The sequence below is a fragment of the Eublepharis macularius genome, chromosome 4 (assembly GCF_028583425.1).
Source record: "Eublepharis macularius isolate TG4126 chromosome 4, MPM_Emac_v1.0, whole genome shotgun sequence".
NCBI classification, from domain to species: domain Eukaryota; kingdom Metazoa; phylum Chordata; class Lepidosauria; order Squamata; family Eublepharidae; genus Eublepharis; species Eublepharis macularius.
The window spans coordinates 188,025,451-188,041,903 of NC_072793.1; the positions used below are offsets into that span (position 1 = coordinate 188,025,451).

The 16,453-nt window shown below is 49.2% G+C and overlaps 1 protein-coding gene across 1 annotated transcript; it reads right to left on the reverse strand.

The window, feature by feature from the left end:
• Nucleotides 1-217: 217 nt before the first annotated feature.
• Nucleotides 218-14,721, reverse strand: LOC129328055 (zinc finger protein 345-like). Its single transcript, XM_054976791.1, has 2 exons — nt 14,420-14,721; nt 218-1,864 (listed from the first exon to the last, which is right to left on the reverse strand). The coding sequence occupies exons 1-2, from the start codon at nt 14,719-14,721 to the stop codon at nt 229-231; spliced, it is 1,938 nt and encodes a 645-aa protein (XP_054832766.1). The 3' UTR covers nt 218-228.
• Nucleotides 14,722-16,453: the final 1,732 nt, after the last annotated feature.

Here is a 16,453-nt window from a genome sequence, read left to right on the forward strand (position 1 = left end):
ATAGTATTGCTTTCCGATTTTTACTTTGGTTTAATGCAACATTTTTCTGCATTCCAGATATTGCCATAGTTTCTCTTCTATGTGAGTCCTTTGATGAAAAGCAAGGCTTCTGCTCTTTCTGAAGATTTTTCCATATTCCTGGCATACATACGATTTCTTCCTTATGCGAATTGTTTGACAGGCAGTCAGCTTTGAACTGCAATTGAAACTTCCCCACATTCTAGACATTTATATGGTATGATGGATGCTTTGATGGGAATTAAGGTATCCACTCTGACTGAAGCTTTTCCCACACTCCAGGCATTTATATGGTTTCTCCCCTGAGTGAATTCTTTGATGGGAATTAAGGTGTGTACCCTGACTGAAGCTTTTCCCACATTCCAGGCATTTGTATGGTTTCTCTCCTGTGTGAATTCTTTCATGAATAGTAAGGGACCCACTCCCAGTGAAGCCTTTTCCACACTCCTGGCATTTGTATGGTTTCTCCCCTGAGTGAATTCTTTCATGAATAGTAAGGGACCCACTCCCAGTGAAGCTTTTTCCACACTCCTGGCATTTATATGGTTTCTCCCCTCTGTGACTTCTTTGATGGTAAGAAAGGCTTTGTCTCTGACCAAAGCTTTTCCCACACTTCAGGCATTTGTATGGTTTCTCCCCTGTGTGAATTCTTTCATGAATTGCAAGGTATCCAGTGACCTTGAAGCTCTTTCCACATTCCAGGCATTTATAAGGATGCTCTCCTGTGTGAATTCTTTGATGGGAATTAAGATTTCCACTCTGATTGAAGCTTTTCCCACACTCCATACATTTATATGGTTTCACCCCTGTGTGAATTCTTTCATGGATACTGAGTTGTGTACTGTTACTGAATCTTTTCCCACATGCCTGGCATTTGTATGGTTTCTCTCCTGTGTGAATCCTTTGGTGAACAGCAAGGGATCCACTGACCTTGAAGCTCTTTCCACATTCCAGGCATTTATAAGGTTTCTCCCCTGTGTGAATTCTTTTATGGGAATTAAGGTTTGCATTCTGACGGAAGCTTTTCCCACACTCCAGGCACTTATATGGTTTCTCCCCTGTGTGAATTCTTTGATGAACAGCAAGGCATCCGGGGTCACTGAAGCTCTTTCCACACTCCTGGCATTTATAAGGGTTCTCCCCTGTGTGAGTTCTTTGATGGCAATTAAGGATTGCGCTCCGACTGAAGCTTTTCCCACACTCAGGGCATTTGTATGGTTTCTCTCCTGTGTGACTTATTTGATGGAGAGTTAGGCTTCCCTTCCGACTGAAGCTTTTTCCACACTCCAGGCATTTGTATGGTTTCTCCCCTGTGTGACTTCTTTGATGAACAGCAAGACATCCACTGTCTCTGAAGCTCTTTCCACATTCCAGACATTTAGAAGGTTTTTTCCCTGTGTGAATTCTTTGATGAACACCCAAGTATCCACTGTCCCTGAAGCTCTTTCCACATTCCAGGCATTTATAAGGTTTCTCCCCTGTGTGAATTCTTTGATGGGAATTTAGGTTTGCACTCCGAGTGAAGCTTTTCCCACACTCCAAGCATTCATATCGCTTCTCCCTTGTGTGAATTCTTTTTTTAGGAAAATTTTCATCATTTGCAGTGCTCTCAGTCCACTTGCCTCCTTTGAATATTTGTTGAAGTACTGGAACTTCATGAGAAATACCACCTTTTAAAAGACTGAAACTATTCCTTGGTGGGTATTTTCCCTCTTCCTTCCTTGGTGCATTATGATATTCAGTGTTCTCTTTCCGTGGCAGATCGGTATCTTCTTTTTCGGTTATTGCAGGTTCTTTTGTTTTCTTTGCTGACTCCCAGTCACCTCCTACAGAAAGACAGAGAAACCTGGCATGATCACAGAATAGAAAAATGCAACTGAAATCTTAGGGAAAGCACTAAAGAAACTGCTGTGGAGGATGCAAGAATTCAAAAGGTTGGTATTCAGGAACACTATGACGTCTCTTGCTTCGGAATCTGTGACATCCTAGCTGGTGCTATCCAATCACTCGTGGGGGGATAATAATGGGAGTACAGCATTTTACTGGGACATTTATTGCCACACAGTTCCTTCTTTGACCCAAATTCCAGGTCAGAGCAGCTTGCCCAAAATGAATCCTGTACTGTTCCAGCAGCAAGATGAATGTATTAATCAATATGTACTAGACTAGAATGTATGCCTATCATTTTAAGTGCATCTTGGGAGTTGTAGTGCCTTACCCCACAGGTTCAGTTCCTGGGACATTCAAAGCCCGCCAAAACTTCTTAGGGCCATTTCCTCTTTTGTTAATTCACACCTCAGCAGGGAGAGGAGCAAATCATCTCTCTTTTTTCACCACATTCACTGGGTCTACAAAGCTCCACCAAGCGCCTTTACGCATGAAAGGTGCACTCTCTCCTTTCGTTATTTAGTAAAAACTATGAGTAGAGATACCTTGAATGTATGAAGAAGTTGAATAAAAACCATTTAAGTTTGTAACCCGTGTGTGTGCATTGACACGTGACGACAAAGGGTTGGGATTCCCTCCCCGCGTCGGAATACATCCACAATCCAGTCTGTTTGTTTTCAGGCAGCGGCACAGGACACAGATTGCCTGTTTATTTTCTCTTCTCATGTCAATGGCGATGGTGGAACTGTGGCACTGCTGAAGAGGCAGTGGGGATTTCCTCCCCGTGGTACTGGACCCACCAAGCCTGTCAGAGAGTCCTGGCGTTCTGGATATTTGGCACCTCTCTGCCCTTCTGACTTTGGGGCCAGTAGTCAGCATTTCAGCACAGTGCAAAATAATTTTATATTATGGATCTGCACAACAGTACCTGGAATCAAGGTTAACCCCACAACCATGATTAATTGAGAGATGTATTAATATACTGTTCAAACACTGAAAAAGAGAAGGGGGCGCTGGGAAACTGCTTGACGATGCTTATAAATTGTTTGCTGCTGTGATTTTACAATAAATACTCTACAGCCGAGCTCGGTGTTACACCGGCACCTACTTCGATCCCTCTGACAGAGATTCTCGCCTGCAGGATCTACAACAGTATTCAGATGCAGGTTTTATTTGGAATTCGGAATACATCCGGTATTATTTCCTTTGGGGAAAATTTTTCAGGAGCTAGAGGGGGCATTTTTCAAACAAAGGTTACTAAAATTGCAGGGATCCTAGTCCTGCCTGTCCACTGAATACTCACCAATTTTAAGTGAATTGGACCACAGGGCACAATTCTACCGGCCCCTGAACAAGCTGCCCCCAGCCGTTCTCCACTGTTTCATGGGGGGCGGGAATCCACGGCATTCTCCAAGACACAGGAAGCCTTAACCTACACACAACAGCAACCAGAGAAGCTTCCCAAGGCAAGCTCAACCCACATAGCCCAACAGAACCAACGTCAAACAGGAGAATATCCCACCAGAACAATCAACCCAGAGAATTTCAGCAGGAAAAAAAACCTGAAGCAAAGGACACTGGTACAAGCTGAACAGGACCCGTGTCACTCAAAGGTGCCAGGCAGGACCCAGGACCAATGCCAACGTATTAGAGCCAACATGAAGCCAGAGAATCCCAGCGTTGACTAGCCAATGGCACATGGGAGGCAAGCAACTCTGACACACAGACACACACACACACACACAGACACACACACACACTGTAATCCCGCCTTCTTCCCCCACTCCTGTTTCCTGCAAAGTCTATTGGTGGGCAGGCGGGGGGGGGGAGGGACCAAGCAGCTGCAATCTTTAAAATAAGATTTCCAGATACAGGTGTGGATAATTCAGGGATGTAAATACTGGTATATTTGAACATTCCTGAATAAGCCAGGTATATCTGGATATTACCAAAGAATACCAAATTGGTATTTTTCACGTATATATTCAGGTCAAAAATAAAAACTTGCACACCCCTAACAACAGACATTTTGGGAATTAATTGGGCATCTGGACAAGGGAGTTTTGGTTCTTAAATGTGTATATCCTTAAAAGTTTGTTGGTCTTTAAGGTGCCGCTGGACTCAAACCCTGCTGAATTACTCAGGAGGCATTTTTATGCAGGTAGGAGGGCTGGACTGCACCAAAATGCCTCAGAGGAAGAATTTACTAAAGGATAGGGACTGTAGACTATACCGCTGAGTACTGACTGTTCCTGTACCCGATGGCCTTGTTGACTGGATGTCCCAGCCATACTTGATATTGATAATGCTATGTAATCTATCTTGCGTTTCAGTGTTTCATTTTGAGAATTACAATACCCACCAGATGCAGTAAAAAACAGACCGGGCATCTGGAGAAGGGAGTTTTGGTTTTTAAATGCCCATATCCTGAAAATCTAGTTGGTCTCTCAGGTGCCACTGGACTCAAATCCTTCTGAATTATTCAGAAGGCTTTTTTATGCAGGTAGGAGGGCTGGACTGCACCAAAATGCCTCAGAGGAACAATTTGGCAAAGGATAGGAACTGTAGACTATACCACTGAATACTGACCGTTGCTGTACCCGATGGCCTTGTTGACTGGATGTCCCAGCCATACTTGATATTGATAATGCTATGTAATCTATCTTGCGTTTCAGTGTCAAAGGCAAACTATGAAATAAATTTTTTTAAACAACTCCAGGCTTGGAAATTCCTGATTATTGAAGGGGTGGAAGAGAAATGGGGAGTGGAAGGACTCTAGCTTAGAGTCACCCCCCCCCAAAGCAGCCACTTTTCTCACCGGAATTCATCTCTGTAGTTTGGAGATCTGTTGTAAATCTGGGAGATCTCGAGGCCCCACCTGGTGGTATAAAACCAACACATTCTGCAACATGTTGTCGCAAAGCCGCACTTATTCATTTATATTTTGAACTAGAAACAAAGCCCGTTGTGGGGGGAAAATAAAACGGGCTCTAGAAGGGGGAGAGTGAGCAGGCAGGCATTCCCAAATCCTCGGTCACTGATCCTGGCCAGTGAAGCAAGGGAGTGGACACTGCCACCTGCTCCACACCTGATCTCAGCAACGTGAAGGGGGGGGGGGTTTGCTACCTGCTGCATGTCTGAGACAGGCCGGGTAAAGGGGGGCAGGCATTGCCACCTGCTCCGCTCCTGATCCCAGCCGGGTGAAGGGAAAACGGGCATTGCCTTCTGCTCTGCGCCTGATTACAGCTAGGTGAAGGGGGGCAGGCATTGCTGCCTGCTCCAAGCCTGATCCTAGCTGGGGGAAGGTGGTGCGAGTATTGCCACATTCTCTGCTCCTGATTCTGGCAGGTTGAAAGGGGACAGAGATTTGTGCCTTCTTGGCACCTGATTCCGACAGGGTGAAGATGGGGTGGGCACTGCTGCCTGCTCAGTGCCTTGTTCCAGTAGGCTGAAGGGGGCGGGCATTGCCACCTGCTCCACTTCTTATCCCAGCTGGGTGAAGGGAAGAAGGGAATTGCCTCCTGCTCTGTGCCTGATCCTACCCAGGTGAAGGCGCTGGGCGAGAAAAGGCAAAAGCTCCACTCCTAATCCCAGCTGGGTGAAGGGGGGTGGGCATTGCCATCTGCTCTACTCCTGATCCCACCTGGATGAAGGGGAGTGGGCTTGGTCCCCTAGTCCACTCCTAATGCCAGCTGGGTTAAGGTGAAGAATAGGCATAGCCACCTGTTCCGCTCCTGATCCCAGCTGGGTGAAGGGGGGTGGGCATTGGCACCTGCTTCGCTAATACCAGTGGGGTTAAGGTGAGGGATGGGCATTGCCCCCTACTCCACTCCTAATACCAGCTGGGTTATGGCAGGGTTGGGCATTGCCACCTGCTCCACTCCTGATCCCACCTGGCTTAACGGGGTGGGAACTGCCACCTGCTCCACCCCTAATACCAGGTGGAATAAGGTGGGGGTGGGCATTGCCACCTGCTCCATGCCTAATACCAGCTGGCTGAAGGGGTGGCGGGCCTTTCCACCTGCTCTACTCCTAATACCAGCTAGGTTAAGGTGGGGAGCAGGCATGGCAACCTGCTCCGCTCCTAATACGAGCTGGGTTAAGGTGCGGGCGGGAACTGTCACTTGCTCTGCTCCTAATACCAGCTGGGTTAAGATGGGGGTGGGCATTGCCACCTTCTCCGCTCCTAATACCAGCAGGGTTAAGGTGGGGGGCGGGAATTGCTATGTGCTCTGCTCCTGATCCCAGCTGGGTGAAGGGTGGAAGGCATTGCCATCTGCTCTGCTCCTAACACCAGCTGACTTAAGGTGGGGGGTAGGTATGGCCACCTGCTCCACTCCTAATACCAGCAGGGTTAAGGCGGGGGGCAGGAATTGCTATGTGCTCTGCTCCTGATCCCAGCTGGGTGAAGGGTGGAAGGCATTGCCATCTGCTCCGCTCCTAATATGAGCTGGGTTAAGGTGGGGGGAGGGGTCAGCATTACCAACTGCTCCGCTCCTAATAACAGCTAGGTTAAGCCAGAGTGGGCATTACCACCTGCTCCGCTCCTGATCCCAGCTGACTGAAGGGGGGGTGAGCATTGCCACCTTCTTCACTCCTAATACCAGCTGGGTTAAAGCAGGGGGTGGGCATTGCCACCTGTTCCACTCCTAATACCAGCTGGCTGAAGGGGGCGGGCATTGCCACCTGCTCCGCTCCTAATATCAGCTGGGTTAAGGTGGGCAGTGGGCATTGCCACCTGCTCTGCACCTAATACCAGCCAGGTTAAGGCACAGGGAGAACATTGCCACCTGCTCTGCTCCTGTTCCCAGTCTGGGCTTCCCAACACGGCATGTTTTCTGGAGCGATATGGTGAGTTGCCTGGGGTTTCCTCTGCAGCAGCACCCTCTGGTGGTGCACCAGGGTATAAAGTGAGTTGTCTGAAACACGCTTACTCAATTATATAGTAAGATGCCCCAAGCCTGATCTCTGTAAGCACACCATGTGTGTAATATAGACCAGCTTTCCAAGAGTGGTAGAAGAGAGCGGCAGCAGTTGAGCACAAAGTCCCTAAAGCGAAAAAGTGCAATACGCCACCCTTGTGCTTCAAAATCAACAGCTTTCGTAACTCACCAGCGATCTTTTGAGAAGAAGCAAATGTAATGATAAAGAATTTTGTAGAAACCGACCTTCCTTTGGAAGAAAGTGTAGGAAACACAGAGTCCCATGAGAGATCAAAGCAGCTACCTGTAAATCCCTCCTCTTCATCAGAGAATGGGAGAAACAGCCCTTCCTCCAGCCAGGATATGAAGTCAGGTTTGGCAATCGGGGGTCCTGTTTGTCAGAAATAATACAGAATTATGACTCTTTATTATGCACATAAATCCAGCAATTCCAAGCCAGCTTGATTGTCCCTCTGGAAACACACAAGAGGCAAGTAAGAGGGGTGGGGCGGAGTGCAGCACGGGGTGAAGACTCCTCCGTCTGGCACCAGCAGGTCTGTGCCCACTCCCTGCCCACCTGAGACTGAAATGCCAGAGAGCCCTGCAGAGCTCCTTCCACAGCGCAGGAGGGCAAAGCCCAGGGAGGAGGGGAGCCCCTGCTTGGACCATCCCACCCGCCAGGCCAAGCGTCCCTTGGCACCTCTTCTCGGGCACTCCAGGGACAGGACTGCCAGGCAGGGGCTCCCTCTCTGCAGGGAGGACCCCGAAGCCCTCCCACATCCAAGGAAGGAGCACGGAGGGGGGCAGAGATCAGCCACTGGGCCCAGGGAAGACTGCCTGGGCCATGCCCTTCCTCATTGAGGTCTTCCTCACAGCCACACCTCACAGCAAGTAGCCATTTGCCATGGAGTAATGGCTCCTCACCCAAAAAGGCCATGTTCCCAAAATTCTCCAGCATGACTTCCTTGTACAGGGCTCTCTGGGCCGGGCGCAGCAGGCTCCACTCCCCCCGGGTGAAACGCACAGCCACCTCTTCGAAGGACACCCCGCCCTGGAAGGAGAAGGAGGAGGAAGATCTTTACATCACTGGAACGACGGAAGACTATCAGAAAGAGGAGGGGGGAAGAGCCCTGTGGAGACATTTGGCTCCCCCCTCCCAGACCTCTCAAGGTCCATCTTGAGGCCAAAGTGTCTGTCCTCACTGGCAGAGGGTGAGTAGTACCCCTTGTGGGGAAGAGGCCAGAGATGTCCGTATCACAGAGAAGCAGAAAGTTTTGCATGAGAAATTCATGGCCCAGTAACAGTCTCTGCCTGGGCTTCTCTGTTCAGGCCATCTTGGGCAGGGGGTGACCCTTCTCCTGCCTCCCCCTGGTGTCAGCAGTGCCAGAACCAGCGGAAAGGGGCCCGACCCTCTGAGACTGACCAGGAAGCATTCCTGCTCTCCACCGAATGGCTCCCCTCTGGGACCCCCCTCCCTCCTTACCTGAGCTGGCTGCATGGCTGCTCTTTCCCCTTCACCACACAGAGCAGATGGCAGAGAAGGCCTTGTGGGTGTCTTCTCCCTCTTGCCTTGCAGGGAGAAAGAGAAGGAGGGTGGGAAGTCGTTTTTGGTACTCACAGATTTCTGTGCCAGCTCCTTCTGTCTCTGAACTGGCTTCGGGGCACAATTCCAGATCTGATGGAGGAGGCTGAGGAGGGTTTTGCCCAGCATCTCTCCCCCCAAACCAGGCCATGTTTACAGGGGGAGTCCCACCTTCCTTATTCATCTCCCCTCCTGGAAATGCTCCCTCCCCACCCATTTGGGGGCAATGAGCTCCTGGCCCTGCCTGAGGCCACACCACCCTCTCCTCCCCTCTGAGGGGAGCCCAACAGCCCCTCCGGCCTGCTCCACTCAACTCCCAGAATGTGCTGGGCAGGAAGTGGGAGAGCCCTGGAGGGATGATGGGACGGAGTGCCCGACTCAAGGGGGCAGGTGGGAAAGCTCCAAAGAGATGATTGCATGTCAGAAAAGTTCTCCACACATAGAAAGTTAGCACTGAAAGGAGGCAGTTTCTGCCCTCTTTCAGTGCTTGCTGAGCTGCTTTTCTGAGGCAGAGACTTTTTAACACTGTCGGAAAACATTTCATGTTGAGCTCCTCCATTGCAATCTGGAATGAAGCCGTCCCTTGAGCCCACCTTTAGGGAAAGGGGCTTAAATAACACAGTAAATAGAGTAAGCCCCTCTCCCCACACTGTCATCTCAGGTCTCTGCCCCCTCCTTCTCTTGCATGTGTGAACCTGGCCTGAGCCTTATACAAGTACAAGACATTTCCTGTGTTCGGTCCAGCGCGGCTGACCCTGAAGGAATCCTGGGCCTGGGGTGAAGAATGTCTGGGGGACTGGAGCCCCCCTACCCCTTCCCACACCTGCTGGAGAGTAAAGGAGCAGCCCAGGAGTTACAGGAAACAGGCCAGGATTCCCCAACAGAAAGGGGAGAAGGGGAGGGGGCTCCTCAAACAGACACCCCACCAAGCAGCAAGGGGTCTTTGGGAGCCTGAGGTGGAAGGAGAGGGGGGGAGGGGAGGAAAGTCCTGCTGGGGCCAGCCTGAAAAGCAGCCGAGGGGCAGGAGGGGGCTCCTCTCACTCCCCCCATTTCACACTCCTCCTGCTGTTCCCCTCCCTTGACCCCCTCCCTGGCTAACCCCCAAAGAACGGCAAGCTGGTCCTTTTGCCTATTTGCGCCTCCATTTTGTCTCTCAAGGCAGCTGATGCAGGAGGGCAGGGAGGGAACGGGGGTCTCTTTCACCCCCTGCTTCCCCTCTCTTCTCTTGGCCTTGGGACTTGCATTGCAGCCCCTCCCTCTGCATATCCCCCCTTCTGCCCCTTTCAGCTCACCAGACCCCTCCCAGCCATTCCAGCAGCAGCCAGTGAAAGTCAGAGGGGCTTCTTTGGGGGAGGGGGAGGAAAGGGCTTCCCCACAACACTCCACCTCCCCCCATGGTCCTCTCTAGGATTTTGGGGTCTCTCTCTCCTTAGCCCTTGGAGGGGGTCTCAGAGGTAGCTTTGGTTCCGGGCCCTTTTCCACTCTCCAGGCACTGCTATGTTCCCAAGCAGCCCTGCCCGAGGAGACGCCCCCCCCCCCTCTCGAGGGGGACATCCGGGGAAATCCAAGGCCTGAGGGACCCCCTGTTAGGACGTGTTCAGCCGCCAGCCAAACCCAAAGGAAACGGCCAGGGGAGGGGAATGGCCGCAGAGGGGCTGGGAAATAAATGGGTGCAGCCTGGGCAGGGCTGGGGAGATCTAAACATTGCCATCCCAAGGCAGCCCCCCCCCCTCCCAGCTTTCTTGCAACCTTGAGCTTCCCCCAAAGCAGGATTCGGGGGAAAGGAGAGAAAGGCCAGGAAACCCCAAAAAGAGCATGAAGCAAGAAGAAACCCCTTTTGCCCCGGCGGGGCAAAGAGCCCGTGGGGAACAGGTCCCATGCGCCTCCGTTGATTGCCCCGCTAGAAGAAGTGATGGTGCTCGGGGAGGGTTTCCTCGGAGCCGCCTCCTCCTGTGCTGGGTCAGGGTCCTATTTTGTCTGGGACTCCGCAGGGTCCAGCGCCAGTCCCTGCCCCCTCTCCCCCCTACCCTCTCCCAGCCCCTCAGTCCTTGACCCCCCCCCCAATCCCGCGCCATCTCCTCCCCCCTCGGCCCCCGCCCGCCCCTCCGTCCTCAGCACCTGTGGAACCTTCAGCCACTTGAGCCCCGTCCCGTCTCTACGCGAAGGGGAGAGCGGAGCTCTGGGGGGCAGGAGGAGGGGGGCAGAGCAGGCCTTTGGGGAAGGAGGGGCTCCCCCAGCCCCTGCCGCCCCCTCCTTCCTCTCTGCTTTGGCCCTTGCACTGCACTGCAGCCCCCTCCCCATAGGCCCCCTTCTCCCCCTCCCAAGCCCCTCTCAGCTCACCCGGTTCCTCCGAGCCCTTCAGAGCAAAGTCCAGGAGACACAAAGGCCTCTTTGGCAAGGGGGGGGGCGGTTGGCAGGAAACGGCGTTTCCCCTGAGCGCCCCCCCCCCCTCCCCTTGCCTGTCCCTCTCTAGGACTGCGCTTCTCTCCCTTTAACCCTTGGAGAGCCGCATAAAATGTTGGGGACAGGAAACGTACCAAGTCCCAGGGAAGAGAAACCTTCAATTAAGCGCACAAACTGTTTGTTTGAAGAATTAACCTTTTGTTTTAGTGTTTGTGGGTGTTTCTGTTTATCTCTGTGTGTGAGGTGAATGTGACAGTTGCTTCCTTGTCTGTTTTTGTGTGTGCTGCTTCTAACATGTCTGTTTTTTAAAATTAAAGTATTTCTTTGAATACCACGTTTGGTATTCAAGATGGCAGAGCCCCTTCTTTCCTTCTCCACTTTCTGAAAAATGAAGTTGTCAGCAAGACAAGGCAGGAATTTATTTGACCTTTCATTTTCAGAAGAGTTAGACTTCCAACAGATATCCGGGTAATTGAAATCTCCCATGAGCACAGTGTCTCTTCTCTTTGTGAACTTTGTAATTTGTTCTAGGAGTTTCTGATCCAAGTCCTATGCCTGGTTTGGTGGCCTATAGCAGACCTCCACTACAATATCACTATTATTTCTTATTCCTTTTATTTTTACCCAGAGACTCTCAACTGAATTTCCATGCTCAATACATGTATTTCCTCACAAGTATATAATCCTCTACATATAATGCTACACCTCTCCTCTTATTTGTCTCTCTCTTTTGAACAAGTTAAATCAGAGTCCAGTGGCACCTTTAAAACTAACCAATTTTATTGTAGCATAAACCTTCCAGAGCCACAGCTGTCTTCGTCAGATGCATTTGACGATGTGGACCTCGAAAGCTTGTGTAACAATAAAGTTGGTTAGTCTTTAAGGTGCTACTGGACTCTTTACTCTTTTGCTACTACAGACTAACACGACTAGCCCCTCTGGATCTTTTGAACAAGCTGTATCCCTCAATCTTAGTATTCCAGTTGTGAGTGTCATTCCACCAAGTTTCAGTAATGCCTATTATGTCATAGTCCCCCTCAAGTTCCTTCTGCGTCACTAACCTATATATGTCACTGTTAGAAGAAAAAATTATTTTGAATACTGACGTTAATCCCATTTATGAATATAATTTGGTACAGGAGATATATAGATGACTATGTTAATTTTGGATAATTGTATGCAAGCAGAACTGTTAGCTAATTGGATGAATACCATTGGTCCAACCTTAAAGTTTACTGGGCAAGCAGTACTGATAGGATCAAGTTTCTGGACATCACTTTTTTCAAACTGGAGCCGGATAGATTAGGTGTATGCCCATTTAAATAACCAACTGATGGGTCATTGTATTTGCACTACTCCTCTTTCCATCCATTTCATTTAAAGAAGAATATACCTATATTGCAGTTGTTACCGAGCAGCCCCCCCCCTCCCTCCAGAGGCCAGCCATGAACTGGGTCTGAGCTCTACACCAAAAGACTGCCGTGCCTGTGTGCCTCTAATACAAGTGTCAGTTTCATATCTGATGCTGCAACAGACTGACAGTTCCTGGACAATTGCTCTCAGAACTCTTACGTGACACTGCCCTGCTCAAGCTTATATCTGGACTCTCCTGTGTGATGCTGCCCTGTTGCCAACCACGGACTGTGTCTTAAACGCTGCTCCTTTGCCTGCCATGAGAGCTGGCCTCGCCCTGGGCTCCAGCTGTGCTGCCGGCGGCCGGATGCCAGCCAGGGGAAACCTTCCGCGAGGGTGGCCAGGCGCTCCCTGGGCCGGCTCCTGCCGGGAGCCTCCCGTGGGCTGATTGTCCTCACTGCCAGACAATCTGCGGGTAAGTCCTAGCCAACAGCCAAGAAGCCGAGGGGAACAGCCTGCTTTGGGAAGCCATTGCGAAGGAACGAGCAGATCACGTACGCTGCAAGAGAATCCCACTCTCCTTTGCATTTCTTAACACCTATCCTGAATGGAGATTGATCATCAGTCGGCCAGGGCAATCAACAAGCGCACATCAAAGCAACCTTTGCACTCCGGACTTGAAGGCACCAGGATGGGCGCTGGGAACGAGCAAACGGCCCGGTTCCCCTTCCTCCTCCCCATCCCCTCTCCCCAAAGGTGTCATTTATAAATTAATCAGACTTCAAACATGGTCCAATCAAGGCTGTTCCGATGGGCTCAAATCCTTTGATTTAAGTCGTGAGAACCACTGACAGGGGCGCCAGCCCCTGGGTGCTTTGAAAGTATATAAGCTAGCCCCTCAAAGCTGAGGGTGCGCACGCGCCAGCCCCATCCCAGCTTCCTTGCTGTCTCTCCGTGATTCCAGTGCGGGCGCTGGATCATGTCACGTCTATATCTCTGACATGCCTACTGCTTGTGAGTATGCCCTTTGTCATCGTGGGGTTCCTGCTCAGGTCTCTCATTTTCATACTCTGTATTTCTTAGATCTTGTATGTAATCTTGGATGTGTGTGTAATTTCAGGCATACGCCACACTATTAGAAAATACACGTTATTGATTGAACATCTGTAGTCTGCCTCTTTGTCACAGGGATTTCTGAAAATGGACCTTGGTATAGCTGGCTAGATCCGCGCTGTTTTAGTTCTGGACTGCTAAGCTAACTCCCCATCCTATTAACAGAGCAGTTCCAGTAACACAGTTTTTACGGATGCTTCTAGAAATGACGACTTTGAACAAGAAAAGACACCGTTGGATGATGCCTTTCTCCGATGTGGCTACCCCCTAAATAGTATTCAGGGAGCTAACACTAGGGCGAGAAATACTCCCCATAGGGACATATTAGTCCCTAACATTCGACAGCTGGAAAGCAGGATTAAGTGGGTGGTGGATTTCACCGGTCTAGCTTTGGGTATAGGAAACACACAAAAGCGCTGGCCTCCAGTAGCCAATATAGAAGGCCGTGCTTCGGCGCCATCTCTGGGTTATAGAAGAACTAGGATCTTATATTGGTTCATTCAGCATTGGAGGTTAATTCCAACAACAAACAGTCTCCAAATGATCATTTCCCGTGTGGACCGTGTAATATTTGCCCCATGACTATGAGAATTTCTGAGGTTGTGCACCCGATGACCAACAAACCTGTCAAGCTCTGCCAGTTTTCAGGTTCTTTTGCAATTTTACTTCCATCATCACTTCATTGATCACCTTTACCACAGGGAAAGGTCCAAGAAATTTCCACCCAAGTTTTTGACTCAGTTGCTCCCCCCGCCTCCATAGGTTTTTTGGAGATATATATACATAGTCCCCCAATTGCAAATTCCAGGGGACAGACCACTTTTTGTCAGCCTGTTTCTTATAGTCCTCTTTTGCCTTCTCCAAGGTTTTGGGACCACCAATCTTTTAAATCCCTGCCGGGGGGGGGCCTCAGGTGGGTTTTGAGCAAAGGGCACTGCCTTTCCCTCATATCCCTGAACCACCAATCCTTCCAATCCATCCTCCACCTTTAGGCCAGATGCCACCTCGCTGCATTTCTTAGCAGTTTTCCTGGAAGGTTGAGCTGCCGGTGCCGGGGCTTTCCACGCGGGGCAGTTCATCTCTGTAGCTTATTCCTTCCCAGTGGGGCAGCCCAAGGCAAAATGGTCCGATCCCCCCACACTGTAGGCATACACCCTTCTTTAAGCGGATAGCCCGCTCTGTCTCCGGTAGCCCGCTCTGCTCCTGTAATCCACCCATCACTTGCAACAAGCCGCCTTTGAGTTCGTCCAGCTCTCTGCAGATGGCCCGTGTCTCCCATCGGGCTGTTTTCAGGCCCTCTCGAAGCTCGCGGTCTTCGGAATCGCTCTTGTCCAACCCTAGGTTGTCATCCCCTTTCTCGTCCTCCTCGGTTGCCTCATCCTCAGATTTGGTAGATGGGTCCTTTGGTGTCTTATTAGGTCCCTTATCTGCTTCGTCAGGCATATCTCAGATAGCTGGAATCAGGATCTTAAGTCCAAAGGAAATGAAGACTTCTGCCAAAATGTCGGTTTCTGCCAGTTAGATCCCCAGGTATTTCAATGCAAACACTCCAGGGTTTCAGTTAAAGCATTTTTATTAGAGATCCATCAGTATCAGTGCACTGAGACAGCAACATTGGTTGAAGTGATCCAAGCAGGCAAAGCAATGTTAGTTATAGGGCAGGGTTCCCGGCCTGGGATAGGAACCATTAGGATTTAGATGAGCAGGGCCCAGAAGGATGGATAGGGAAGGGAGGGGGAGAAGAGAGTGAGCTCATTACATTTCTCAGGGAGTTATGGCAACAGCCAGCACGCCAAGGACATTTTCCCATGCTGGCCGAGAAAGTGAAAGTAGGCCACCTGCAAGATAAGAGGTTGACAGCCAAACAGTAATGATACAACTTCAGACATTCTCAGAGGACCAGAGGACCCCCATTAAACATAAATGGCAGAGGAACATATCTGACAAGACCCTTGTATTATAATGTCTTTTCTACCTGCAAAATGGCTAATGTTATATATTTAATTCAGTGTAGTTGCCACTTAATATATATAAGAAATACAATTCGTCCACTGAAAGTTCGAATTCAAGAACATCTATTAAGAATTAAAAATAAAATAATAGAAGCACCACTAGTAGAACATTTTATTCAACATCATGATTCCCCTAGAGAGTTTAAGGTATCAGTTCTGAATGTAGTAGATATAAAGGGATGTACTAATATTCAACAGAAATTAATGCAATTAGAATCACGTTGGATTTATCGATTGAACAGTTTGGCACCTTATTGGCTTAACAATGTATTAGATTTTTCATGTTTTTTATAAGGTATCTTTTTATTGTGTTCTTAAGGATATGGATGCAATATGCTACCTGGCCATTTAAGGGGGAGGTATGCTTAAATAGCCTTGAACCGGTCTCCTGCTTACGGTGTGAGACCGTCTGTTTCTACCCACATGGTGGTGTTTCATTGAATTCATTGAATCCCTTGGTGTTTGAGAGTGCAAGTACTCTTTGATAATTTATGGTAGATTTGTATATGTATTATAAATAGATTGATTTTTGTACTTTGCTGTGAGTTAGATATAAAACAGAGAGGACTATGAAGAAGTGTTACACGAAACGGGATGGAAGGAATATATGTCAACAAAACCCGTAGGTGGCGTCCTTGTGAGCTGTAGCTTCTTCTACCAGCACACAGCACCTTCTACAGTATAACTCCATCTTAAAAAATGAATGTCTATTTACATTGAGAATTTATACTAAGATGCTTCCCTGGATTGATTGACTCTGGAGTTTATATTTAGACTCCACCTGTTGGATGAATTTGTATTTATTGCATTTATTCGTTTATCTTGGATTTATTGGCTCCTCTCTATTTATGTATATTGTATATTAAATATTTATGGATTAACTGTTGGTATTTGAATTTTGAGCACTATTTGCACTTTAACACTAAATTCATTCATTGTTATATTGATGTTTCTTTGACTCTGGGAAGGGTTCTTTTTCTGTGTTGCGGCTACCTTTTCCCCAGAATGCCCTCTGGGGTTTGTGCACTTTTAAGTCTGAGCAAACCAATGTTCCAGGCCTCCTTTCACGGTTGAGTGAGTGAGTGAGTAAGCTGACATTTTCTCCTCTTGGATGGTTTTTCAGTGTACCTCATTTGGTTGTTGTGGGGTTTCCGGGCTGTATT

Excerpts from the sequence above, each read along its gene's own strand:
- LOC129328055 (XM_054976791.1), bottom strand. The coding sequence starts at position 14,721 with ATGCCTGACGAAGCAGATAAGGGACCTAATAAGACACCAAAGGACCCA. Across the intron at positions 1,865-14,419 it reads AAGAAGGGTGTATGCCTACA|GTTTCTCTGTCTTTCTGTAG; the intron begins GTGTGGGGGGAT and ends TGATCATGCCAG.